General features: G+C 38.0%; 1 protein-coding gene across 1 annotated transcript in view; it reads right to left on the bottom strand.

The window, feature by feature from the left end:
• Positions 1 to 218: 218 nt before the first annotated feature.
• The window catches only part of LOC137091586 (interferon-induced very large GTPase 1-like), a 36,696-nt gene continuing 11,249 nt past the window's right edge, over positions 219 to 25,665 (bottom strand). Inside the window, exons 3-5 of the mRNA XM_067456161.1 lie at positions 10,415 to 10,967; positions 7,132 to 7,202; positions 219 to 6,376 (exon numbers count right to left, since the gene is read on the bottom strand). Of these exons, the coding sequence (XP_067312262.1) occupies positions 1,649 to 6,376; positions 7,132 to 7,202; positions 10,415 to 10,967 (5,352 nt within the window). The 3' untranslated portion in view covers positions 219 to 1,648. The remainder of the gene's footprint in view (positions 6,377 to 7,131; positions 7,203 to 10,414; positions 10,968 to 25,665) is intronic.

Here is a 25,665-nt window from a genome sequence, read left to right as displayed (position 1 = left end):
CGATATGTTTATTCATCCACCCATATGTCGACATTAGAGTATTTTACCAATTCTGATCAGGATATTACTTTGCCAATGGTAATAATTTCATACATTTTATGTTCATTGATATGAGCACGGTAACAAAATCGATCAGTTTAAGGCAATAACTTAAACACAAAGTACAAGACACTTGTATAGAGGAAACATTAATACAAGGCTTTATTGAACTATTCTAATACACATAAACTAATCTAACGAAACACACACACACAGGTACACATGATATACATCGTGCTGAAAGAGTCTCCAATCTCCGGATCTCTGGTTAATCGATGCCTGTTCATGTGTAATCCTACAACAGTCAAAGCTAAAACATTCATCATAAATCAACAAATTAATTAAAACAGCAACATGATTCATTCATTTTACACTGCAATACATTTGTGAACATATTCAAAGGAGGAATTGTTCCTAGTTTCTAGTAGTAGCTTGAAATTCATTCCACAGCCATGGGGCATAATAAGAGAAAGATGATTTTCCATGCTCTGAGCATACCTTGCCATATGGTACTAATTTAATCCCATTTGATGATCTGGTGCTATAGTTCTTTCGACATAAGCATAAAAGACTATGGTAATGTCATTTGGAGCAATACCTAACAATGTCTTTACAATATATACTAACATAAAAGATTTCCTTCTTTTTATAAAGAGGACCAACATAAATAGTTGTACAGCAAACAGTGATGAGTGTGTGAACAAGCATGTGTTATAAAACACAGCGCAGCATGATAAACACCATACATCCTTTTTAATCAATTGAAAGAAGAATGTAGAAGCATGCATTTAAATAACATCACCATACTCTAAAATGGGTAAGAAAGTACTCTGTATAATTCCCTTTCTAGCTCCAAAGGAAAGCCCTCGTTTTTTTTCTTTCTTTCTTTTTCTTTTTCTTTTTTGCTGTAAAAGAAAACCCAATCCTGGTTTAAGTCTTTCCCCCAATTACTCAATATGAACATCAAATGCTAACTTCTCATCAAGACTCCTAAATATTTGTAAGTTGGTACTCTCTCTATATGCAGGTCACCATAATGGTGACCAAATATTTTCTATAAAACATCAACATATAAACTTGTTAATTCTCACAAAGAACTGTGGACAAATGAAAGAAATAAAGTTTGTAATGAGAGCGATTTAATGTATCTTCAGGTGATTTAATCTAAGGCTGTGGCTGAAGTCAGATGTAGTTCTTGTGTTTCTCTTTCCTTCAGTGATTCTGATCATCATCAGTAGTTATATATATATTTTTTTAAAATCAAACAATTATCATTCATTTAATCTCTTACATATCTAATTTTTTTAAAGTTACTTTAACACCCTGCCGGTGGTTCCCATATGAACAATGAGCGGTGTTAATTTAACACTGGGGGATTTATTGTGAATTGATTCAGTGTTAAGGTCTTCCAGTAAATGTATTTTTAAATAAAAAAGTGCTGTTTTATTATAAATACAGCTTTCCTCTCTATAATGTTTTAAGTAATGATACAATAGAAAAAAGAAAAAAAAAAGAAAAAAAATATAAGTGCATGTTTATATTTTATATTGTGTTCTGCCAGTAAGTGGCTTAAATTAAGTTTTATTAAGCTCTGTTAGTTTATATATGTTTAAATGTATTTATCCAAACTCTCAATGGCATCCTGATTTGTGAGCTTTCTCCATTCATCTGGAATTGCGCCATCAAATTGTTTTTTATAGTGTGTTTCCAGATCTTTCTGGAATCTGCACACAAACCACTTCCAGTACGGCAGCTCAGAGCAGTCAGGGGTGATGCTCCAGTCTGCATAAACTCCTCCTGCTTTTCTGTATTCTTTGCATGGAAACGATACATCCTTTGAAAGAAATGTTGTATCACTCACCACTAAATTTGTGCAGATATTTGCACAGAGATTTTGTTTTCGAACTTTATGCCATCCATTAATTCCATTCACTCTGTGGAAAGGAACGCTGTGATCTCCTTCATGGTTTTCTATGGTGTTGGTACAGATGGCTGCACAGAACGGACACTGAACCCAACAGCACTGACAGAAGTGATCAATCAGAAGCTCATCTGGCCTGAACTTGAGGTCCAGTTTTTCATTAAATGTATTTGTTTTGAATCTACTGCTGATATCAGACATTATAGCAGGAAGTTCTTGTTTTATCACATCTTCTAGGAGGTTGAAATCATCAACATCATCATGTTTCACTCCACTGAGGTCTTTTTCAGAGAAGATCAGCTCATCTGAGAGCTGCTGTGTGAAACTCTTCAACCACAAATCAACATCTCCGCTGTTCTCTTTAACCTGTTCAGTAGATTCATGAGCTGCTTTCCTGATCTTCTGCTGCAGGAGTTCAATGTTCTCCTTCATCTTTGGTAAAACACTGATGCTGAACTTATCATTGATGTACCGACTGACTTCATCTCTGATGAAACTCTTGAAGTGATCTCTGGGATTCTGAATGTAGATTATGTATTTACAGAAATTCTCCTCTTCTGCCAGTGTCTTCAGGATGTGTTTCTCCAGATTTGATCTGTTTCCATTCAGTGATTCACAGTTTGATCTCATTTCACCAGCCAGTTCTCTGGCAGTCTTCTTGTAGACGCTCTGCTCAATGGGCTCTTTCAGTTTCTGACAGATGATCTCTCCAAAAATGGCAGCTGATGCTGCTCCAGTGAGATATTTTTTAAAAATACTATAGTACTCTTCTCTCTTTTTCTTAACATATATTAGAGGATCATTGGCTTCCCTGAACATGTTCTGTTGGTCAGTGATCGTCTTGTTTGCTCTCTTACAGATGGAAAGAACTAAATCCACGAAGAATTCATTCTTGAACACATATTGCTCTGATTCTTCCTCATGTTGTGTTACTCTTGCCTTGATGTAACCTGTGAGTTGTTGAATGCAGCTGATGTTGTAGCCCATCTTTGAAATGTTAGATGACATGATCATTGTGTCTGTATGCTGAGCAATATCTGTGACTAATGCTCTTATTTGGGCTTCATTCTCTTTAGATAGTATGTAACCAAGTGTCTTCTTAGTTGATCTGTAGGCATTTGTGAAAACTCCTGTAATTCCACTGGACTTTTTTACCTTTACATAATCTGAATAACTCGGCACAGTAAAGATATCTCTGCTCTCCTTACAGTGGTCTACAGAAACACTTCCATAGATGTCACTGAGGATCTCTCTCACATCTCTCATTATGTCAATGTCTTTGATTGGAGGAGAGTCTGAGATGATCTTCTTCACGCTTTTTTCCCAAAACAAATCAAACTCTTTCTTCAGAGTTTCTTCATCTTTTGCTTTGTCTTTGAGTTTTAAGGCAAGTTCTTTGCTCCTTTCAAAGAGAGTGTTTTCATGATTTGTCCTCTGAGCATCAATCTCTTTTTTCATGTCTCGCTGCCGAAGAAACTCATTTAATTTCCTCTTTGTTTCTCTCACAATGTTTTCCTCAACATATTTGATTTTGATTTTAAACGATGTTTTCCACTGAATCAGTATATCTTTATCTTTGTCTCTTTCAAATAATTCAGACATTGATTTCTCCACTTCTTCACTTGTCTCCTTCAGTTCTCTTTGAAGATCAGTTGTCTCAACCTCATGAATTGTTTCATTTTGTATTTTGTTGTGTAGTTTGTTCTCAGTTTCCATCATGACACTGCGAAGACTCCAGGTCCACTTGCTGTATTCTGTCTCCAGTTTCCTGTAGGCTGAAATCTCCAGAGAATTTCTGAAGCTGAAGACGAATCGCTCATTCAGTAAAGCCTCCCAGAGATCTTTAATACGAACTTTTAAGTCTTTCAGAATCATTCTATGTGATATTGAGGCATGAGACATAATCGATTTCTTTAGTTCTTGAATATTCTCGCAGTAGTTTGGGTTTGGTGGTGCCATCGGTGGGCTGCCCTCCCAGAGCTGAGCGAAATACTTCACATCATTCTGAACATCAAATTTAATGATATCACTGAAACATTCAGCATCACTGTCTTCCTCTTTAGCAGCGAGTTTTGTCATCTCATCCAGTGTCTTCTGCAGTCGTCTCCTTCCCTCCATGTTTTTCTCCCCAGCTGTGATGTCTGAGACGTTCTGATGCACAAACACACAGCTGGGATTCAGGCTGACCTTTTTCATCCTCATAAAGGCTTGAACAACAATCTGAAGAATGTCCTGCATCTCAGATGGGTTTTCTCCAAAGATGTTGATCAATGTCAGATTTCCAAGACCAACAACAAATGTGGCCAATTCATTGTCATGATGTCTTGTTGATCTTCCAGCCAGTTCTAGAGCACGAAGCCCCTCCGTATCAACAACCAGAATATAGTCAAAGTTCATCTGTGTTTTCATCTCATCTGATACTTTGACCAGCTGCATGAAAGCTCCTCTGGTGCACCTGCCAGCACTGACGGCAAACTGGAGTCCAAACATGGCATTGAGCATGGTGGATTTCCCAGAGCTCTGAAGCCCTAAAACTGACAGCACAAAGACTCTCTGGTCTCCCAGTTTCTGGATGAGTTTATCTAGAACAGCAGAGATCCAGAGCAGAGGAACATGAGCAGCATCTCCATCCATGAGCTCCAGTGGAAATCCAGAGATCATAATCTCAGCTGCAAGACTCGGGAGAGATGAGAAGTCAAACTGCAGATCTTTCTTTTTCTTCACAGATGAACATGATTCATAGATCTGACCGATCTCCCTCATGATGTGCTCCAAACCAAAGGATGCAGCTTGAAGATCCTCAGATATTCTCTCAAGTTCAGCTTGTTCAGTCTTGAGCAGTTCAGATTTATCATGACTCTCTTTCAGTTTTACAACTGTTGACCACTTTTCATTATACTCCTGGAGTAGATCAGAAAGATCAGTTGAGATATATTCATCAAGAAGTATTCCAAGATATTTCAGAAAAAATTTCCTCTCATGTTTATCGTCTGAGTTCATTTCTTGAATAAAGAGCTTAATAAACTCACATATGTCAGATTTATGCTGCTGTTCACGGATTGTATTCATCTCTGTTCGTTTTTCACTGATGTCTATTTCTGTCTCATCTCCTCGAGGTCGATGTAGTTCTTTGTTCTTCTCACACCACTGATGCCACAGTTTCCCCTGACGGGGCAGAAATGCTTCTTTGATTTCTGTCAGATGTTTCTTCTCCAGTAAACTCATCATCTGCTGTGCTGCTGCTCTTCCTCTCCTGCAGTCATCATCATCATCCTCATCTACTCTGATGTCTGAGTGTTTGGACACATCTTCAAGTCTGAAAGAAGAAGATGATTCTGAGAGACAATCATTTATTGCTCTTCTCAGTTCTTCAGATACATCTGACTGATTTCTGTCCTTCAGACCAATCTTGAATTTCCCTTTCTTCATTTGCATTACAGTAGATCCATCTTCTGTAAAAAGACATATAAGAGGCTTTCCATTTGTGTACAGGTTTTGGATTGTTCCTGCACTTCTGTCATTCTTGTCCAGTCGTGGTAGAAGAACAACATTGACTGAGGCCATTTCAGTGAGGATCTCCAGCTGTTTCTCATGGTCTCCAGCATCACCGTGTAGATTACAGAAAGCAACACAGTCAGTGAATTTATCCGTGTTTTTCCCAGAGGGGCAGAACCAGGCTATCTCCACCACCCCATCCATCAGGACTCTGGTTCTGCTGCTGCCTGGGCAGTTCCTGTGGAAGAACGTGTTGTGTTTCTCATTGATCAGACTGTTCATCAGCTGAGACTTGGATGAAGACACCGAGCCAAACCGGAAGAAAGACACCATTGGAGTCTGTGCCTCATAGATCGGCTGGGTTTGACTGATGATTTTATCATTGTTGTTTTTCTTCCAGCTCTTGTTGATTTGTTTGAATGTCCAGACAGGAAACTCAATCTCTCTTGTGAATGGATCAGGAACAAGCAGAGGCAGAGCGTACTGACACTGGGACAGTTTAGTGACCATCAGCTGCTTCAGGAAACCATCAGCACAATGAAACACGGCCATCTGAACATCCAACGGGTGGATTCGCTCAGATTGACTCGCTCCTTCATTAGAGAAAGATATTGCTTCAAAGATATCACTACTGTCTTCGGATAGGTCAGAGTCTCCTTGTTTTGTATGATCATGTTCATGGATATTAACATGAATGTATCTTGCTCTGTAGTTCATCATCAGTAGTTTTTGTATGAAACTCAAAACCAGCTCCTCTTCAGCACAGGATTCATGGGACTGTAATGAATGTTCAGTTATCTGAAGAATGTCTCCAGCTCTTAGTTTATCGTTCCTATGAAGACAGAGTCTGTGAAATAGATGCTCTATGTTTTCTCTTTCAGTCTTTTGCTGCTGTAGATGTTGTCCAATGTCCTTTTCTCTCTGTTTAACAGACACAATAATAATAGATGTATTTTATTCAGTCCCATTCTCATAGAATCACTTTCAGTACTGATTTGATTGCTTTTTATCTTAAACTTAGCCATATTAGCAGATGGTGTCATTTCTGTATTCGCTTCTCTTTCAAGATTGTAATTCTGATATTATTCAAAAAATATAGATTTTATTTAATTTTTTGTTTATCACTGAAATTGAACAATGATATTTGGTGCACTGACTGAAGAGGTTCTCAATATCCCTGGTCACAATTTCAGGAACTCTATGACTAATAGTAAAAACAATAGTATAATTTCATATAGCTTTAAGATTATAACTTTTGACCAGGACATCACATAAACAAAACGATGTCTATTGTTTTATTATTGAGTTCAACAGTGGCTGACTAGATTTTCCACCATTTTGAATTTTGTCAGATAATCAAATAATCTATTTATTCAAATAATCAGAATGTTGGCACCATTTCAGATTCACTGAGCAGTTTGGGAACAGGGACACCTACTGGTTAAAAAAAATCACCTAAACTATTATACCTTTGCTTAACCTTTAAATAATTTTACCTTACAAAATTGATCCAAACCATGCTAAATTTGAGTCAGATTATATATAATTTCATATTTTCTATAACATGCCAATGAACTTGACTATAACAGTCCCAAAAATGACTTAAGACTTCTCAGTTTGTGTGATATCTACATGCAGTGACACAGATCATGGGATAAATGGCTCTGAATGCTCACCTTTATATAATCATTAGATTCAACCTCTTCTGTCCATTGCTTTCCTGCCATCTCTGTGTTTTCAGGTGAATCTGAAAGAGAAAAGGGCACTACTTTGTAAAATAAAACCAATGAAGATTTTAGGGTTCAAGTAAGAAAAAAAAAAAAAAGAAAAAAACTATTTCTGCCTTTCGTTGTTTACTCAACCTTATTGTTCCAGTTACTTTTATATCTGGAATGCAAAAAATTAAAATGGAATGCAGAATGACAGCCACTTTATTCACAGTATTCATCTTTTTCCCATTCAGTGAAAATGAATGGTGACTGAGCCTTTCATTCTGCTTAATATCTACTGTAGTTTTTATCCACGTAAGAAAGAAAGACAGGTTTAAAACAACACAAGGACGAGTAAATGATAGAATTTGAAAATACTATTATACTGAATCACCAGATGATACCGTTTAAATATTTATTTATATGGTCTCGTCATTGTTACGCCCCGTGGCTCAAAGGGACGCTACAAAGATTGGGACACACACGAAAGCCGAAATAAAATATGACATTTATTAACAAAATAGAGCTATACAGAAAAGAAACAGTATTAAGTGTAACAGTCAGGAATCAGTGTGTTGTGTAAGGAATGCATGAAAGGGTAATGTGCTGTTGTAGTGTTGGATGTACCAAAGAAACAAAGTCAAACAAACGCAAAACAACAATCAAGTCCAGCTTGCCGACCTCATGGGCCTTTTCCTCAGACTCCTTTTAACAAGGCCCAACAGGATGTCAGCAACAGGTGTGCTTCATCAAGATATCTGAGAACAGCCATTTAAGGGCGGAGCCAGCCAACCATCCTCCTCAGCCTGGGGAAACCCCACTTAACACAGGAGTCGTCACATCATCCACATTCTGCCTCGGCAAATGCTAGATTAGATCCGTACACAATATATTTGGCTTTTATCCCTCAAGATGAAAGTCCACAAGCACAAGGCTGAAATACCCGAAGCATCGGGTTCTCCACCCAGAGGAAAGAAGACGCAGCACGGGCTTCCGCATGGGGAGTGAGAACATTGGAACTGTCTGATGACTGGGAAAGTGCCAGCTGCCTTTGCGATCCCCACGATCTGAGCCGCTGCGCTGCCTCAGCAAACACAGGACCCGAACCGCGAGGAATGCGAGCCTGACTGTCTTCATCAAACACGGCCAGACAGGAACGCAGCACTCTGATGTTTAGTGCTTCACAGTGCTCACAGCCAGCTCCCTCGAGAGCCGACCGAGCGTGCTGCGCTCCCAAACAGTTTACACACATAAGATGTGTGTTCCGACCCTGGATGTAGCGAGGGCAGGGGTGCATATATCTTTTAAACTGTTCACTCCTCCTTTTCTTTCACACAGTGACTTTACTGAACTAGAAAATCAGTCTTTAGCCCTGTCACAAATGGGACCCTAAACCCAAACTAAAATAAAACCTAATTCATAAATTTTATCTGTATAATTAGTTGAATAACTTTAATCATAATTTTAGTGTCCCCAACTGAGCAAGCCAAGCCAAAGGCGACAGTGGCAAGGAACCAAAACTCCATCAGGGCATGATGGAGAAAAATAAACCTTGGGAGAAACCAGACTCAGTCGGGGTGCCAGTTCTCCTCTGGCCTATTAACACACCGTGTAAGATTATTATTCTGGCAACCTTACAGGTCAGAAATCATATTAGATTGGAATATTAAAAATTTCAGGGTATCACGGAAGAGACGGGTTTATTTAGGATGGGGCGTCGATTACACAATAGTATGAATACATAAAGATCGGAATTATTGCGGCAGAGACGGGTTTTGAGCATGACGTGCCGGTGAGGCAAATTCGGAGGAGACACCATTTGACACGGCTCAGCAGACACTCCAGGATGCGTTGGTCATGTCCAGGCGCAGGTCCACCATCCGATCTGGACAGGGCCCAGATCCAGGATAAACCTCGGGAAAAACAGAGAGACTAACATTAGCGTAGATGCCACTCTTTTTATGATGTAACGAGTACATCAGGTGTTATGGGAAGTGTTCCCGGTTCCGGCTGACCTAGTTAATGCAGCCTAACAATCAGTCAATTGATTTGAATAATGAAAGTTAAAAATGTTCTATGTGTATGCCATAGTAAAGAGATGTGTTTTTAGTCTAGATTTAAACTGACAGAGTGTGTCTGCTTCCCGAACAATGCTAGGAAGACTATTCCAGAGTTTAGGTGTTAAATAGAAAAAGGATCGACCCCCTGCAGTTGATTTAGATATTCTAGGTATTATCATCTGGCCAGAGTTTTGAGACCGCAATAGACGTGATGGAGTATAATGTGTTGAGAGCTCACTTAAGTACCGGGGAGCTAAACCATTTAGTGCTTTGTAAGTAATAAGCAAGATTTTAAAATGTATGCGATGTTTAATAGGGAGCCAGTGCAGTGTTGACAGAACTGGACTAATATGATCATACTTACTGGTTCTAATGCCGCTTTGACTGCCGGGTAGAAGTCCTCTGGGTAGCTCGCAAACTTGCGGGCTCAGCTTAAGTGTACATCGAGGGCGCATAGCAGCCGCTAAGGGGGTGCTCACAAGCTCCCTTCTTTAAGCTAAAATGACGGATGGGACACTGTACAGTCTTGTAGCCTTAACGGACACGTGCACACAATGGCCATTGTAAGCGAAAAGTGCAATGGCAATGCGACCGAAAGTGCACATGAAGGGTGCCATTTGGGACGGGGCCAAAGTGTTGTTCTGACACAGATCTCCCTTGAAAGAGAACTAAGTAACTTCCGTTACTTATTTGAAGAAGTAACTATTTTGTTGTCAATTTTAAAAGCAGTGCATTACTTTACTAATTACTTGAAAAAAGTATTCTGATTACATAACCACACATTCAATGGAAGTCAATTCATTCCATTCAAACACATTATTTTGCAAAGCAATTTTTCCTTTTACAAAATTATTAAGAATAAGAGGATAGCATGGTAACCAGTGTTTATGAAATGAAGAGCCATTGATTATTAAGTTTCCCCAATAGCCAGAGAAGGAGAGTATTCAGTGCCTCTGTGCGCCTGCCCAAGTAGAATGCATGATATTGGGAAAAGAATGAGATCAGACTGATTTAGTTTTAGAAACTTCATCACCCCAGTTGAGTGAAGACAACTGAATCAGGAAAGGATCTTGAGTTGGGACTAAAACTCAGCAGTTTTTGTACTAACACCAACAATGATATGACTAATTCTGTCTCAGTGATTAAATTTTCCTAGATAAATTGTTTAAAAATGTATAAATATTTTTTACCTGGTTTTATAGGAGATTGTTCTTTTTCTGTTTGTAGGGGTTTATCTGTCTTTGGAGATTTGTCTGTCTTCGGAGATTCGTCAGTCTGTGAAGATTCGTCTGCCTGCAGAGATTCGTCTGTCTGTGGAGATTCGTCTGTCTGGAGAGGTTCGTCCGTCTTTGGAGATTTGTCTGTCTGCAGAGATTTGTCTGTCTGCAGAGATTCGTCTGTCTGTGGAGATTCATCTGTCTTTGGAGATTCGTCTGTCTTCAGATGTTCATCTGTCTGTGGAGATTTGTCTGTCTGGAGAGGTTCGTCTGTCTTTGGAGATTTGTCTGTCTTTGGAGATTTGTCTGTCTTTGGAGATTTGTCTGTCTGTGGAGATTCGTCTGTCTTTGGAGGTTCATCTGTCTGTGGAGGTTCATCTGTCTTTTGAGGTTCATCTCTCTGCAGAGGTTCATCTGTCTTTGGAGGTTCATCTGTTTTCAGAGGGTTGTCTGTCTGTGGAGATTCATCTGTCTTCAGAGGTTTGTCTGTCTGTAGATGTTCCTCTGACTGTGGACGTTCTCCTGTCTGCAGACATGAAGATGTGAGTTACAAATTACATATGAAAACAACATAAATATTAATAAAATTATAATTTCACATTTCTCAAAAATGAAAGATCAGTGTGGTCTTTCTCCCCATTGAAAAAATAGCCTTTATTAAAACTAAACCGCAAAAATGGTTAGTTGTTAACTTAAATTTTCTGATAAAAGAGCAAAGGGCTGAGCAAACTGTCTACCTATATACTGATGCGACTGATTTACCTCATCACCTCATTACTTTATCTGAACAGTTTGAGTGCCACATTTGTGCTGACTGTTTCATGAATCTGTCACAAAGTTATGAGACTTCATCTCAATAATTCAAAACTAGTTCAAAACTGTGATTCAATATAGTATTGTTTCTCATTTCACATGTGAAAAGGGTGAGCAACAGCGCAACGGACTAAGCTGTTCATAATTCATAAAGGGGGAAATATGTTAAAAACCAGCAGTGTAAATCTACTATTATTTACATCGCTGTTGTAATAATACTTTGCTTAATACTACATTGGTGACACTTTACAATACGGGTGCACTAATATGCATTCATTCATGCTTAATTACCAAGAGTTCACGCAAAGCAAGGAGAGTCTGCTTTTAGCTATTATGCCAGCCGTAGTTGGAACCAGCTTCCTGAACAGATCAGATGTGCTCCAACAGTAGCCACATTCAAATCCAGACTCAAAACACATCTGTTTAGCTGAGCATTTACTGAATGAGCACTGAGCACTGTACGTCCGACTGATTGCACCCTATCTTATCTCTTTATTCTTTTTATAATTGTTTTGGTTTACCTTTGTTCTTATCTTTGGTTATTGTTATTTTATATGTTCATTTGAGTTAAATATGATGAGTGAAAACTGGGTTTGATGGAAATAGTAAGTTTGACAATAAGGTTTGAGTATGTGGAAATCTGTGGAAAGGTATGATGAGTGAAAATGGCTTAAACAAGATGGTTCTTGAGTAAAAATCAGGGAATAGTGATTGAAATGGATGTGATGAACGTGTTTATGAAAGAAATGAATGAGAGGTGTTTCAATTAAGATGGTACATGCATGTAGACTGTAAACTGAAAGATGTTTTATTTTTGTTTCAGACCACTATAGTGTATCTGACCATTTTATTTTATTAATTATCTTTACAACTGTTTTATTATCCTTGTTTTTAATTTTTAATTTGTACACATGGTATTCTTTTTCTCATGCATATGTTATCACTATTTTAATTAATTTCTATGTAAAGCACTTTGAATTGCCATTGGGTATGAAATGTGCTATACAAATAAATTTGCCTTGCCTTGCCTAATTAATGCACAGATAATTATGAGTTAATGTATGACTCATGAAGAACTAACCCATTTATTAATGATTACTGCATCATCAACTAATGAAGAATTGATATGATTAATAGATTAAATAATATATGAATTGCTATTAATTAAATATGACATCAGGTATTAATTCCTTAATAACATATTATATTAACTAAAAGGCATGGGAAGTTTATTTTTATTTATAATAGTGTAAATTAATGTATTAATTACCACAACGGGTCAACGCCATACATTTCAGCTTCCAGTTGTCTGCTTTAATTAATCATTTGCTAATGATTTACAAAGGTATCATGCTGTTATGACTTTACTTGTTGAGGCACATGACTGTTAAATAATTCAAATTAATTAAAAACCCATAACCACAATTACATATTACTTAACAATTATTTAATAGTTAACTAATTAGGCCTAATAGTTATCGCTAAGACTTTTATATTGAAATAAATAAAACGTGTGAACACAGGAACTAGACGAAAATGACAAATGAGCACTGTCACTGTCAGGGCAAAGGAAAACCCAGCGGACATTCAACTGAATTTTTTTTTTTTTAATGAACATGGAACTGACCTTAAGGAATATGCTGAATGCAGGTAATACACTCAGTCACTTAATTTCTCTCTCACAATAATACCGTATATACCCGAATATAAGACGAGGTTTTGTGTCCTAAAAATAGGCTGAAAAATGGGGGGTCGTCTTATATTCGCGATATAGACAAAATCACATATCTATTAAACTGACGATAACAAGGTCGCGCTGTTGATGCTCGCACAGCCTCTCGAGGATAAATCAAAACACATGAGCATACAGAGCATTTCATACAGAGAAACTGTGCTACACATTCAAAATTTTGTTTTTATATTCATACCATATGATACAATTAAACAACATCACTCAATGAATGTTTTCCTGAATACCATCACGACTGAAAATTACATTGATTTCATGTGACAGTTCCATAAACAAATTAAAATTAAGTCACTTACATTTTAGATGCAGTATTGAGTGCTTTTTTTCAATTTCAGCAGTGAAAATAGTTCCAAAAAAAGATTCTAAGCAACAAAGTTCCAAACAGCAGAACCATAACGCGGCTCACAGCAACAGTATGCGTTACTGAATGATTTAGTGTTTGGATGAATCATTTGAATCAAAGATTCAATAACCTGTTCGTAAATGCCTCATTCTTGAATGAATCAGCCGTTTGAATGAATCATTTGAATGAATGACTCACTCATTAAGACTCACCTGCTGCCACCTACTGGTGGTTTTGTTTCATGTTTAGACATACTTTCTAAAATTTCTTATTTATCCAAAAATATAAATCTCATAACATTATTTAATGCAGTTGTAATTTTTCAGTGTAAATTATTTAATTTGATTTGTAACAGCCCTATAGTGTCTTGTTTTAATTGAATGTATAGATTTTTTTTGAGAATATAATATAAGATTGGGGGGGGGGGGGGGGGGTAAGTATTATAAGTATTTACTTATAGGCTACTCTTATATACTCTGCTGCCTGCTGCTGCTGCTGCCACCACAGTGTTTGTAGCTCTGTATAGCTGTGTTTGAATCTCTATTTGATATATTTTCTTTGTAATTTACACTGCTAAATATAACTTACCTATCACCATATAGTGTTTAATATAGCCTATCAAGTTAAATTTGACATTACTAGCTTTTAATCTAAATCACTACCACACGTTAGCTTTTCGCTAGCCTGGTAGCTTTCCATCCCAGCATCCGGGTCTCCTGTTTTCTGAGTTCTTTAGACAACTGTGGTGAGTTGGATTATTAAAAAGATTCCATTAGACAACTGTGGTAAGTTTTGGATTCATCAACAAATACGGTAAGCCATGTCTTCTTCTCCTGTCATTGTCACTTGCACTGCATGCTACATGTTTAGCATATCTATCTCCGTTGGCGAACAGGGCTTCACATGTGATAAATGTAAGGAATTAATCAGGCTGACGGAGAAGATTTCAGATTTAGAGACACGCATCCAAGCTTTATGTGAGAGTAGTGAGAATATAACAGCTTTAGATACTGCTTTGGATGCGACTAGCTTAGTGAACACTCATTGTTTGGTTCCGGCTGAGCCCGCGCAGCAGGGCTGGGTGACGATGAGAAAGCATAGTCGCGGATCAAAAAACCGCTCTTCCGTTCCGATTAGAACATCAAACAGGTTCTCCCCACTCAGTGACGCACCCACTGAGGATCCTGTTGAAAGTGCCCTAGTTATTGGCGATTCTATTACACGGAATGTGAAAATAGAGACACCAGCCACCATAGTCACATGTTTACCGGGAGCCAGAGCGCCTGACATCAAAGCAAATTTAAAAGTGCTGGCTAAAGCTAATCGTAAATTCTCTAAGATTATTATTCACGTTGGCACTAATGATGTTCGACTTCGCCAGTCGGAGATCACCAAAATTAACATTAAAGAGGTGTGTAAACTCGCAAGTACGATGTCAAAAGCGTATTTTTCTAATATGATTTCTGACCTGTAAGGTTGCCAGAATAATAATCTTACACGGTGTGTTAATAAGCCAGAGGAGAACTGGCACCCAGACTGAGTCTGGTTTCTCCCAAGGTTTATTTTTCTCCATCATGCCCTGATGGAGTTTTGGTTCCTTGCCACTGTCGCCTTTGGCTCGGCTTGCTCAGTTGGGGACACTAAAATTATGATCTAAGTTATTCAACTTATTATCCAAATAAAATGTATGAATTAGGTATTATTTACTTCTATAAACTTAAATACTGATCTGCCAACATTGTTGCTATATGATAATTTAAAATAAGCTGATAACATCACTGGTTTTTTTTCTCCAGTACGACTGTACAGCCAAATCTAATTTTGTCGCAATATTATCCTGTTTGACACTGTGAAGCTGCTTTGACACAATCGTGATTGTAAAAGCGCTATATAAATAAAGTTGATTGATTGATTATATCATTGATCACACATAAACTGACATTTAACAAGAGACTGGCCTGTGTTTTGTCATATTTCATTTTATTAGAGTGAAAATCATATATGCACACTTGTCTGAACCAAATATTATTATTATTATTATTCTTTAATGTAAATGAAAAAAGGCAGGGTTTTTTTATAGTTCGTTTTGTTATACATGTTATAATATTGTTACAGATAATGCATTGCCTGCACTACATTTGTGTGGCTATATCATGTTTAATTTTTTTTAATGAAAATTAAAAGAGGCAGAGTGGTGTTTAATCATATATTTCATTTTATTGTAGCCTAAAATACATAGCCTTTAGGCCTACACTTTCAGTGACACTATGAAGAACGCTGCTGTTAGCAGATCAGCCTACTTGACTTGTGTCCTGCCGTCCTCGGGAGTTTGTTCTCCAGTCGAACTTGGCAAGTCTGAATTAGCCTACACGGACGCAAGTCAGAAGTTCGCGTACTTGGTATTGAGAACCGTATATTCAAGGCTGCAATAAAACGATATGTCGTATATGTAGGATTTTAAGTGTAGCGTGCTTGGCTAGATGTGAACTTTGAATTGGAACAGTACTTGGGCAGCGACTGATGACGTTTCACAAGTCCACGAGAACACAAGTAAAGACAAGTACGCATATTGAGAAAGCGGCCGACAGTGAGTTAACCCCATGTTTAATCGATTTAGTCTCTCAAATCAACTCTAGACTTGTCTTGCCTATAATAAAATCCACAGATATAAAACACTTCAAGCATCACAATGTTAGTTAATTTCGCCTAGCCTACAATTACCACCACAGTAAAAGGCATTTTTGACGAGCTGAGGCAGGCCGATTCTGCTCGCGGCTATCGCAAACGGAGCTAAGCAATCTAAAAATAAATAAAAATAAAAAAAGAACATGCAGGTTGTCTTATACCTTACACCTACGCAAAAATGAATATAAATCCGATCTTTTTACAGATCCGGAGTTTACAGCAACGGAAGCAAAAGATTGAAGATGCATTTTATTCAGCAGCTTATTTCAAATTCAAAGACCACAATATAAGAGAGCGCGACCAAAGCACCGGTAAGATCATTTAGTCTCATTCATTTTTATTGAAGATGATTGTGTTTTTGAGCATCTAAGACTTATTTTAAGTTTCATTTACGGCCATTTGCGTTGGCTTGCTTTACTCATTTGCGGCGATGCGTGTTGCAGTAGCACCATCCTATCTATCTGACTACAACATATAGCCCATATAACGCTGTCACACGTTTATTTTTTAACCGTTTGCCAGGAGTAAAATTTATACATGTGATTTATACAACCAGATAGGCTACATTTACATTTGTCCGGTTTCGTCTGAAATGCTTTCATCCTTCTGAATTGGTCTGTTTAGTGATCGGAATTAAATAGGCTACGTCTCGAAAGAATCTCGGGACTACTCCTGGTCATTTCGCAATCAGATAAATACCTGGTCTGAGAAAACAAATGAAGGAACCAGCTGCGCTGAAGAAACGTGCGCTGCTGCTGCTGGCGCGGACACTGCTGGCGTGGACTGACAGTCGCATTAGCTATTATGGTCTCGTGTTGTTTCCACCAGCGCAGAACATCTCATTGTTCCTTTTAATTAATAAAATAAATATAAAACGAAGGACAAGCCTTAAAAAAAGGCCCGAACCCCGTTTTAGGTATGACGTGAAAATTGGCCCGAAGCGTGGCCCTAGGGGCATAAAAATGTCGGGGCCCGTCGGGCTCGGGCATAAATGCAGGGCTTTACTCCTGATTGGCCTAATCACTCTGTCTCCTCTCCACCAATCAGCTGGTGTGTGTGTGTGAGGAGATGCCCCTCTTCCATGTAAAGCGATTTAAGTGCCTAGAAAAACGCTGCATAAATGTAACTAATTATTATTATTATTATTATTATTATTATTATAAGAATATCCTGTAAGCTTCAGAGCTGAAAACGTTCTTGTTAGTCAAAGAAAAGCTTTTATTGACAGCAGACCCAGTAAACTCTCGATCTAAGAATATGCCCCACCTTTACGTCATTGTGTGGTGAAACCGCCTCAACAGAAGATGAACAACGCCTGATTCATCGAACTTCTAACATATGCATAAGTTTCTTTCGGATTCCAGTACTCTGAATGCATGAATGAACTTTATTTTTAATGAATATCCAGCTCACGTGGGGAAAACATTGCGAGTCTTTTCCTCATTTAACCAATGATTCGTTTGTAAACAAGACATTGGATTTGAGGACAGGATGAGATTAGATGATTGAATGAAGCAACACACTAATGTGAGTAAAAATGTTTTTTATATGTGATAGTATTGCATTGTTACAGATCATTTGATATACAGTAGATCGTATTGATTATGTGTACGTGTCTAACAGGGCATAGCTTAGCACGCTGTCAAAGGCTGGAGAATCCTTTAGTTGTGGTGTTGTTGGTTCATTGAGATTCGGGATCAGACTCGAACATGTATGGACCAGGGCTCGTAAAGCCTAACGTCCCGGGGCTATGTGTTTTCCAGACGGGCTACCAAAACGTATCACCGGCCTGCTGACGGGCTGTCTTAAGTAGTGAAATAACATTTCTTTCTTGATGTGCGTTGTTCACTCTCTAGACTTGATATTTGAAGAAAAAATATGTTTGACATGCTGTCTGCAACGTACTTAAGTGTGTGTGTGTGTGTGTGTGTGTGTGTGTGTGTGCGCGCTGTACGGTCGGACGGGCCAAGTAATACAAAAAATAAGATTCCAATCAATCGCGGGTGGATGAGAAATAAATCATTGTGTTTGTTTGATAAAGACGTTTACGAGCCCTGTGGGATGAATAATTCCGTTTGCCGTTTCCCCACACGCTTCAAAACAATTCCCACATGTACTGACAGGGGAGCTGAAGCTCATTAAAAATGCAAATCTTCCCCAATCCTGTCCGTGGGCGTTTACTTCCAAGTCTTCAGTGTGGCACGGCCATAAAATCTGAGCGTTCAGGAGAGAGACTCAAAACCAGTGTAGAAAAAAGTTTATTACTTGTTAGTTATGATATTTTTGAATGTAAAAACCACGCAAACGTCATAAGTTGACCTCAGACAACAGTATAAAAAACAAAAAAGCCAGTTCATGACACCATTAATGAGAACAGACATATGTTACATTACTAAGAGTGGTTGCTAAGGGTGTTGTGCAGTGATACACAGAACCATTGGGTGAAGCGGTCATAGCCTTGTTTTATTGTGAATAAAACACATCACACAATTAAGGATTGGAACTATCTGTTTTATAATGTATAACACCTATGTTCTTTATGGACAGGTTTTTTTTTTCTTGCACAATTACCCTTATTTTTGGTTTATGCATTTAAACAAAAAAGTATTAGATATCCCCACTTACATGCTGCCTCTCTGACGTTTTTGGGTACTGCAGTTTCCATTCTGTCAGTCACGTTTGTAGTTATGTCGGACTGACGTCATGGGGTCTCGCCTGGGAGCCCAATCACCTCCGAGTGGTAACAAAATGAGCCAATGGACATTGCCCATTGTGTGCCTGGTCACAGCCACCCAGACATACGGGTATAAATAGTCGAGAGTTATAAAGCAATCGCTCATTTCCAGCAATTTTCTTTGCTATTAAGAGTCTCACCTCCAAAAACAGCAATTGTTATCACTTTTTCTTTTTCTTTCACAGCTTGTTGTGGGTTCTACTCGGCCGGTGTGAAGACACATCGCAGCGGTGTGTTTCCAGTGTGCTGTGCACAGACGGTGCGGCATTCAGCTGAAACAGCAGTTACCTAAAACAGTACGGACGATCAGTGTCTTTCTCAAGAGTCTTTTCATCCATGTTTCTGGATGAGGTCGTTCCTGATCTCATCTGACAGCCATGATCGCTGTATCACATGCCTGGACAAACAGCATGCTGAGAGAGCATTTGTGGATGGTGCAGGCTTTCTTGCCAATCAATGTCCATGTTGGTGTTGCGGTCGCAACTCTCCTTATGGATGCAGGAGATTATGGAAACATGAGTTTTACTGCCAAAAGCTGCCCATTACTGCGAGATTCTGTAATCTCCAAGTGGAGCCGGGGCCTATACCATGCAGCCGGTTTAGCTATCTAGCCAGATATGTTTAAGATTAGTTTGTGCCAATCCTGGGTTTTAGGTAGGCTACCATTAAAGTGGTTTGGCTTTTAGCAGTGTTCATCTCCATAGTAACTTAAACTCCATGGCTAACCTGCTCCAGGGCAGGCTATGTTCTGGATAAGAGATCTCAAACTGAAATTGGACCAATCAGCTGTGAGTAAAGTGACACACCTCTGATGCAATAAAGTCACTCCCCTTGTTTCTACTCCAAATTAAAGGTTACTACATAGCAAATGTTTTTTAAAGACTGAAGCGTTTAGCTTTTAACAATGCTTATTTATAATAATAATAATAATAATAATAATAATAATTTTGAATGATTTTGATATAATTTATGTAATTATTATACCCTTAATTAGATGTTTCATTTTAGTTAATCAATCATTTATAGAAACTGTAGCCACAATGACGATGTCTGTTCATCTGGCAAATGGCCAGATGTCTCTCGCCTCTCGTGAGGCGCGTTATCAGATCATGTTAATACGATTGATGGCCGAAAATGGCACCACGATGTCTCAAAGACCACTCTTTGATCTCCCTTGGGAGATAACAAGCAGGCTCCGTAGTGACTTTTATTGCCCCCAAATGGCCCTGCACGATATCTGACACCTCACAAACATCTAGACACACACACCCACATAGAGTCCCACTAGTATCAGAGGAATTTATGATTAAAAGCCACCCCAAAAACGTATTAAATGCAGAGGTGTCAAGTAACGAAGTACAAATACTTCTTTACCTTACTTAAGTAGAAATTTTGGGTATCTATACTTTACTGGAGTAATTATTTTTCTGCTTACTTTTTACTTCTACTCCTTACATTTTAACACAATTATCTGTACTTTCTACTCCTTACTTTTTAAAAATCGTTACTCTTTCATTTCATCTTGTTTAAAAAAAAAACAAGCGTGTCCCCCTCACTTTTAATAAAATGTATTTTCGTCCCCCGCACTTTTACTTGGTCTCACCGATTCTAGTTGACCCGCTCCGAGCGGGATTCGAACCAGCGTTACCCTGCGCGGCGACGGCCAAATTAACAGGGACGCTAAAGACAGCCTTCTCTAATCTCGGTTGATAGAGCGCTTTTTGAGGTCACGGGCAAGTGTATTTACATAGAAACCAATGTGAATACATTAAGATTTAAAATCAGAGACAAAAATTAATCTATGCATGACCTGCTGTCATTTTATTCGCATCTAAATATGAGGAGGGCGCTCTTTCACAGAAAGTCCAAATTCCAAAAGCGGATTCGTAGAGGTAATACCCTGTCACGCTGGAGCTGCAGCTGAAGGAAAACAATCGTTATGAGTGATGAAACGTGACGAAGACAATCAGACGACTGCGACAATATATGCTTTATGTGTGTTTTTCAAGCCATCTCAATGTAGCCTATTTATTGACAATAAAGTAGCCTATCATATGAATAATGCAGCTTTTTTTAATGTTTAGTATATTCTGCTCGCCAAGGCTGCATTTATTTAATCAAAAATAGTTAAAACAGCAATATTGTGAAATATTATTACAAATTAAAACAGCTTTTTTCCTATGTGATCAAAGCTGAATTTATCATTACTCCAGTCTTCAGTGTGACATGATCCTTCACTAATCATTCTCAGATGAGGATTTTATAATCAACAAACATTTATGATTATTATCAGTGATGAAAACAGTTGTGCTGCTTTAAAATGTTGTGGAAACCATGATACATTTTATTTTTCAGGATTCTTTGATAAATAGAAAGTTCAATGGACAGCATTTATATGCATTTTTTAAAATCAATTATTATATTTTGTAATATTAACAATATCACTTTTGATCAATTAAATGCATGTCTGATCAATAAAAGTATTAATTTCTCTCTTTTTTTTAAATTTTACCACAAATGTTTAGATGGTTTCCACAAAATGTAAGCATCACCATGAGCAGCAAAACTGATAATAATCATAAATGTGTGTTGATCATCAGATCCTCATATGAGAATGATCTGTGAAGGATCATGTAACATTGAAGACTGGAGTAATGATGATAAATTCAGCTTTGATCACAGGAATGAATTGCATTTTTCTATATATTCTTTGAGCCCTGCACAGGCCCTGCACAATCATATGAAACACTCCTGCAGTCATTAAAACAGTTCAGCTTTGTTTGTAATGTCCAAGTAGTTATATTTCGTTTAGTTTCTTTATTAAAGTTAATTTAGAAAAATGTTTGGATAATTTGTTTGTTTGTTAATTTTTTTTAAAGTGACAACCAAGCAGTCAGCGGCCGACAGTGGGTATGAGGTTAGGGGTTTAAAAAAAACAGGGCCCGTAGGGCTCTAAAGCGTCGACCCAATCTGGCAACACTGATCACACATGTAGCCTACATCTACATTCCAATAAAGGTTATTGATAGGCAACTAGTCATCATATCTTCCGCTTCAGGAAACATATGTTAATGCTCAGCAGTACACATAATGGTATATTTCCATTGTACTAAAATGCATTCATTTTCAATGGGTATATATGCAGCTGAAGCAGGTAGCCAGTGCCTCCCAAATTTTTAAACATTAACATTTTAATATAACATTATAGTCAGTATGGCCTTTAGAAAAGTGTTTTTCTTGAGGAGGTGGGGTAGTGCTCTATATGCCCCTGTGGTGTGGCCTAAGCTTTTGTCTTTAATGGCATTTTTTCCTTACATTACTTTTACTTTTATACTTCAAGTAGTTTTGAAACCAGTACTTTTACACTTTTACTTAAGTAAAAAGCTTGAGTTGATACTTCAACTTCTACAGAATTATTTTTAAACCCTAGTATCTATACTTCCACTTGAGTAATGAATGCGAGTACTTTTGACACCTCTGATTAAATGTATGCTTTTCTGCTTGAAGTGTTTTTATATGTGTCTGGAATAATTAGGAGGATTATATGAATGTAACTCAAGCTGTGTAGGCCAACAGACAGTGGAAAGCCTGTATTTGTGTATTCCCAGATCTCAGACTTATGATCCATGGTATCCTTGTAATCAGAAAATGCGATCGTACCGAATCTTGTAAAAGAATTTACAGAACATGCATTATTACAAAACTACCAGCGTTGTAAAGAAAAATGCATGAGCATATCTTCCCCGGATAATAGCCAGGAGGAGGAACCCAGCCGAACAAAGAACTTTGTTTCGCGCCGAAAACGCCCAGATCGATTGGACCATCCAGAAAATGGGCGTCACTCTACCTGATCTACAAGTGCCAATGTGACCCTCACTTTTCCCCTTTTTTTTTTGCATTGCATCAACCGCCGCAGGCAATCTGCCATCTGCTTTCCAGCCCCCGAGGGCATTCTTCAGAGAGGAGAATTCAGCACACTTCCAAGAGACCCGCCACCCCAAACCGACCTCGGAAAGAACCACCGGACGCGCAGGACATTTGAACTCAGAATACACGCACACACGCGAGAAGCCAAAACCAAAGCAAGTATTCTTATTTCTACAATCCAAACTGCTGTGAAAAAGGTCGTGTTATTCCCGTTTGGGACGAGTTTAACTCCGTGAGGACTCTGTGTAACGAACTGAAGTGAACGCTGTCTCTCTCTCTCTCTCTCTCTCTCTCTCTCTCTCTCTCTCTCTCTCTCTCTCTCTCTCTCTCTCTCTCTCTCTCTCTCTCTCTTACGTTTAGTAACGTAAACTGTATGAACATATTAAATATTATTTTGTCCTGATCAGTAAAGTTAATGTTTCTTATGCGCTCGTAAAGCAGTAATCCCTTATTGAGAATTGATTTGAAAGTCTATAACTAATTTGCAGGACAAACTTAGTAAGATAATTTCAAGCAATTCCGTAAAGGTTACTTGTATTTAATTAAACATTTTCCTTATCGGAAAATTTAAATAACGTAATGAACGACTAGTAAATTATATTCATAAATTCATGAATATTAAATCCCTTTTGAGTTCATTATTCCCCGAGACATTAAACTCATAGTCAATATTATTACAGCACTATAGGACCTACCTCAGACCTACCTATAGGACCTACCTCAGAGATCTTTCATATACTGCCCCTCTGGTCAGTCCATATGTGTAGCCTCCAAACATTACCTCCCTTTGGGTGTGGCCTCTATAGCATTCCCCTCCCTTGGGATTGGGCACACTTCCCCAGCGTTTTGGTCATGGCTGGAAAACGATGGGAACTGAGTTCCGAATAATTTTTTTCCTGGGGTCCAACAGTAGCTTCGACCGTCCCCAGGGTAAGTCCTTAGTGTTTTGCTAATTTCAGCCCGACGCAGTTATCATTTTTATGTCCTGCACCACATTGGTTAAATAGCAAATGTGCTGCAAGCCCATCTGTACGCCCATCGGCGTGCTGGTCCGGCGTGCTAAGCTCATTTACCCTCCTCCATCCCCAGCGCCTCCTCTCGTCATTCAGGATTTGGTATAATAATCAGACTAAATTACCGAATTACTTTGTACATTTAATATCAACATTAACTCTTTCCCTGCCAGTATTTAAAAAAAAAGTTTCCAGCCACCGCCAGGGTTTTTGACCATTTACACAAAAGTTGAATAGCCCATAGAATATTTTGTTTTATTAATATTTGAGCGTGCAATATATCAAAAGAAAGAGCTGACCCTCTTCTTTTAAACAAAAATATGTTTTTATTCTTGCTTCATCCATTCCTTTTTTATCAACACTTGAATATGGGTAAGTTTCATAAAAAACAACATTTTAAACAAAAAGCTGAGCTTTTTTGTGAAAGACTGACTCCAGATCAGATTCAGAGTGATGATTAAACGCAGATGGAGGAGATCGAGTCCATCAAAACCCCTGATGCTTCACAGTTCTGTAGCTCGCTCTGGGTCCAAATTTCATTCAGGAACGTTGGGCAGTTTTGATTTATATGATGTTTAATGCGGATGATCACGTTATTTTTCATATGCATCTGCTTACATACGATGGCTTGTTTTACTGCGACGTCTTCGTGTGTGGTTTGATCAACAGATTCTGTACTCATTCAGAGGATGCCTAATTTTGCCCCCTAGCGTATGCAGTGAAAACACGGAAACACAGAAAAACTAGTTTTTGTCCGGGAACCGTTTTCTCACAAATAACTGAAAATTCGTTTGGCGGGGAAAGAGTTAATGATATCTGCAATACATTATGTTGGTTCTGTTCTGTTTACCCTAAGGGGGGTTATTGCTTGCCCACAGTGATGCCAATAACGCGTACATAGTAACGCGTTACTCTAATCTGACTACTTTTTTCCAGTAACGAGTAATCTAATGCATTACTATTTCCAAACCAGTAATCAGATTAAAGTCACTGTGAGATACTATTTTTGTCATTTTCCTTAGTTAAAACCGACAGCTTATCAAAATTCTCAGCCCGAGTCTGGGTGTTTTTTATTTTTATTTTTTATTTTTTTACATTGTTGCAGCCATTAAAATAGTTCAGTTTTGTTTTTAATGTCTAAGTAGTTATATTTTGTTTCGTATCTTTATTAACCTAATTTAGAAAAATGTTCAGAGCAATTTTTTGTTTGTTAAATTAAAGTTTATATCGGCAAGACAATTCAAGAGTTGGTTTGAGAGACTAGGCTATTAAGCATGCGGTTAACTCACTGGGTCGTCACATAAAAAAATGTAATCTTTAATTTAACAAACAAAAAATTGCTCTAAACATTTTTCTAAATTAACTTAATAAAGAAACGAAACAAAATATAACTACTTTGACATCAAAAACAAAGAAGGCTAGTTATTATACCCCCACAAAGGCATTTTTGACGAGCTGAGGCAGGATGATAGGCTAGCCTACTGCTCGCAATGGCGCTCAAAAAAACGAAACGGGCACACAATCTAAAATGAATAAATAAATAAATAAAGAACATGCAGGTTGTCTTATAGCCTACCTTACACTTCAGCAAAATTAATATAAATCCAATCTTCAATTCCCACGGTATGCTCATTTAACGGAGTTCACATCAAAGCAAAAGATTCCAGCATTTTATTCAGCAGCCCATTTCAAATTCAAAGATCGCAATATGAGAGAGAGTGACCTAAGCACTGGCAAGATTATTAGTCTCATTAATTTATATTGAAGATGATTGTGTTTTGTGTGACTTATTTTAAAGTTTCATTTGCGGCCATTTGCGTTGGGTTGCTTTACTCATTTGCAGCGATGTTGCAGTAGCACCATCATATCTATCTGACTACAACATAACACGCTCTCACACATTTATTTTTTAATTATTTGCCAGGAGTAAAGTTTACACATGTGGTTTAAACAACCAGA

Source organism: Pseudorasbora parva, chromosome 2 (genome assembly GCF_024679245.1).
Source record: "Pseudorasbora parva isolate DD20220531a chromosome 2, ASM2467924v1, whole genome shotgun sequence".
Taxonomy (NCBI): Eukaryota; Metazoa; Chordata; class Actinopteri; order Cypriniformes; family Gobionidae; genus Pseudorasbora; species Pseudorasbora parva.
This window is presented reverse-complemented; position numbering and strand designations above follow the sequence as displayed.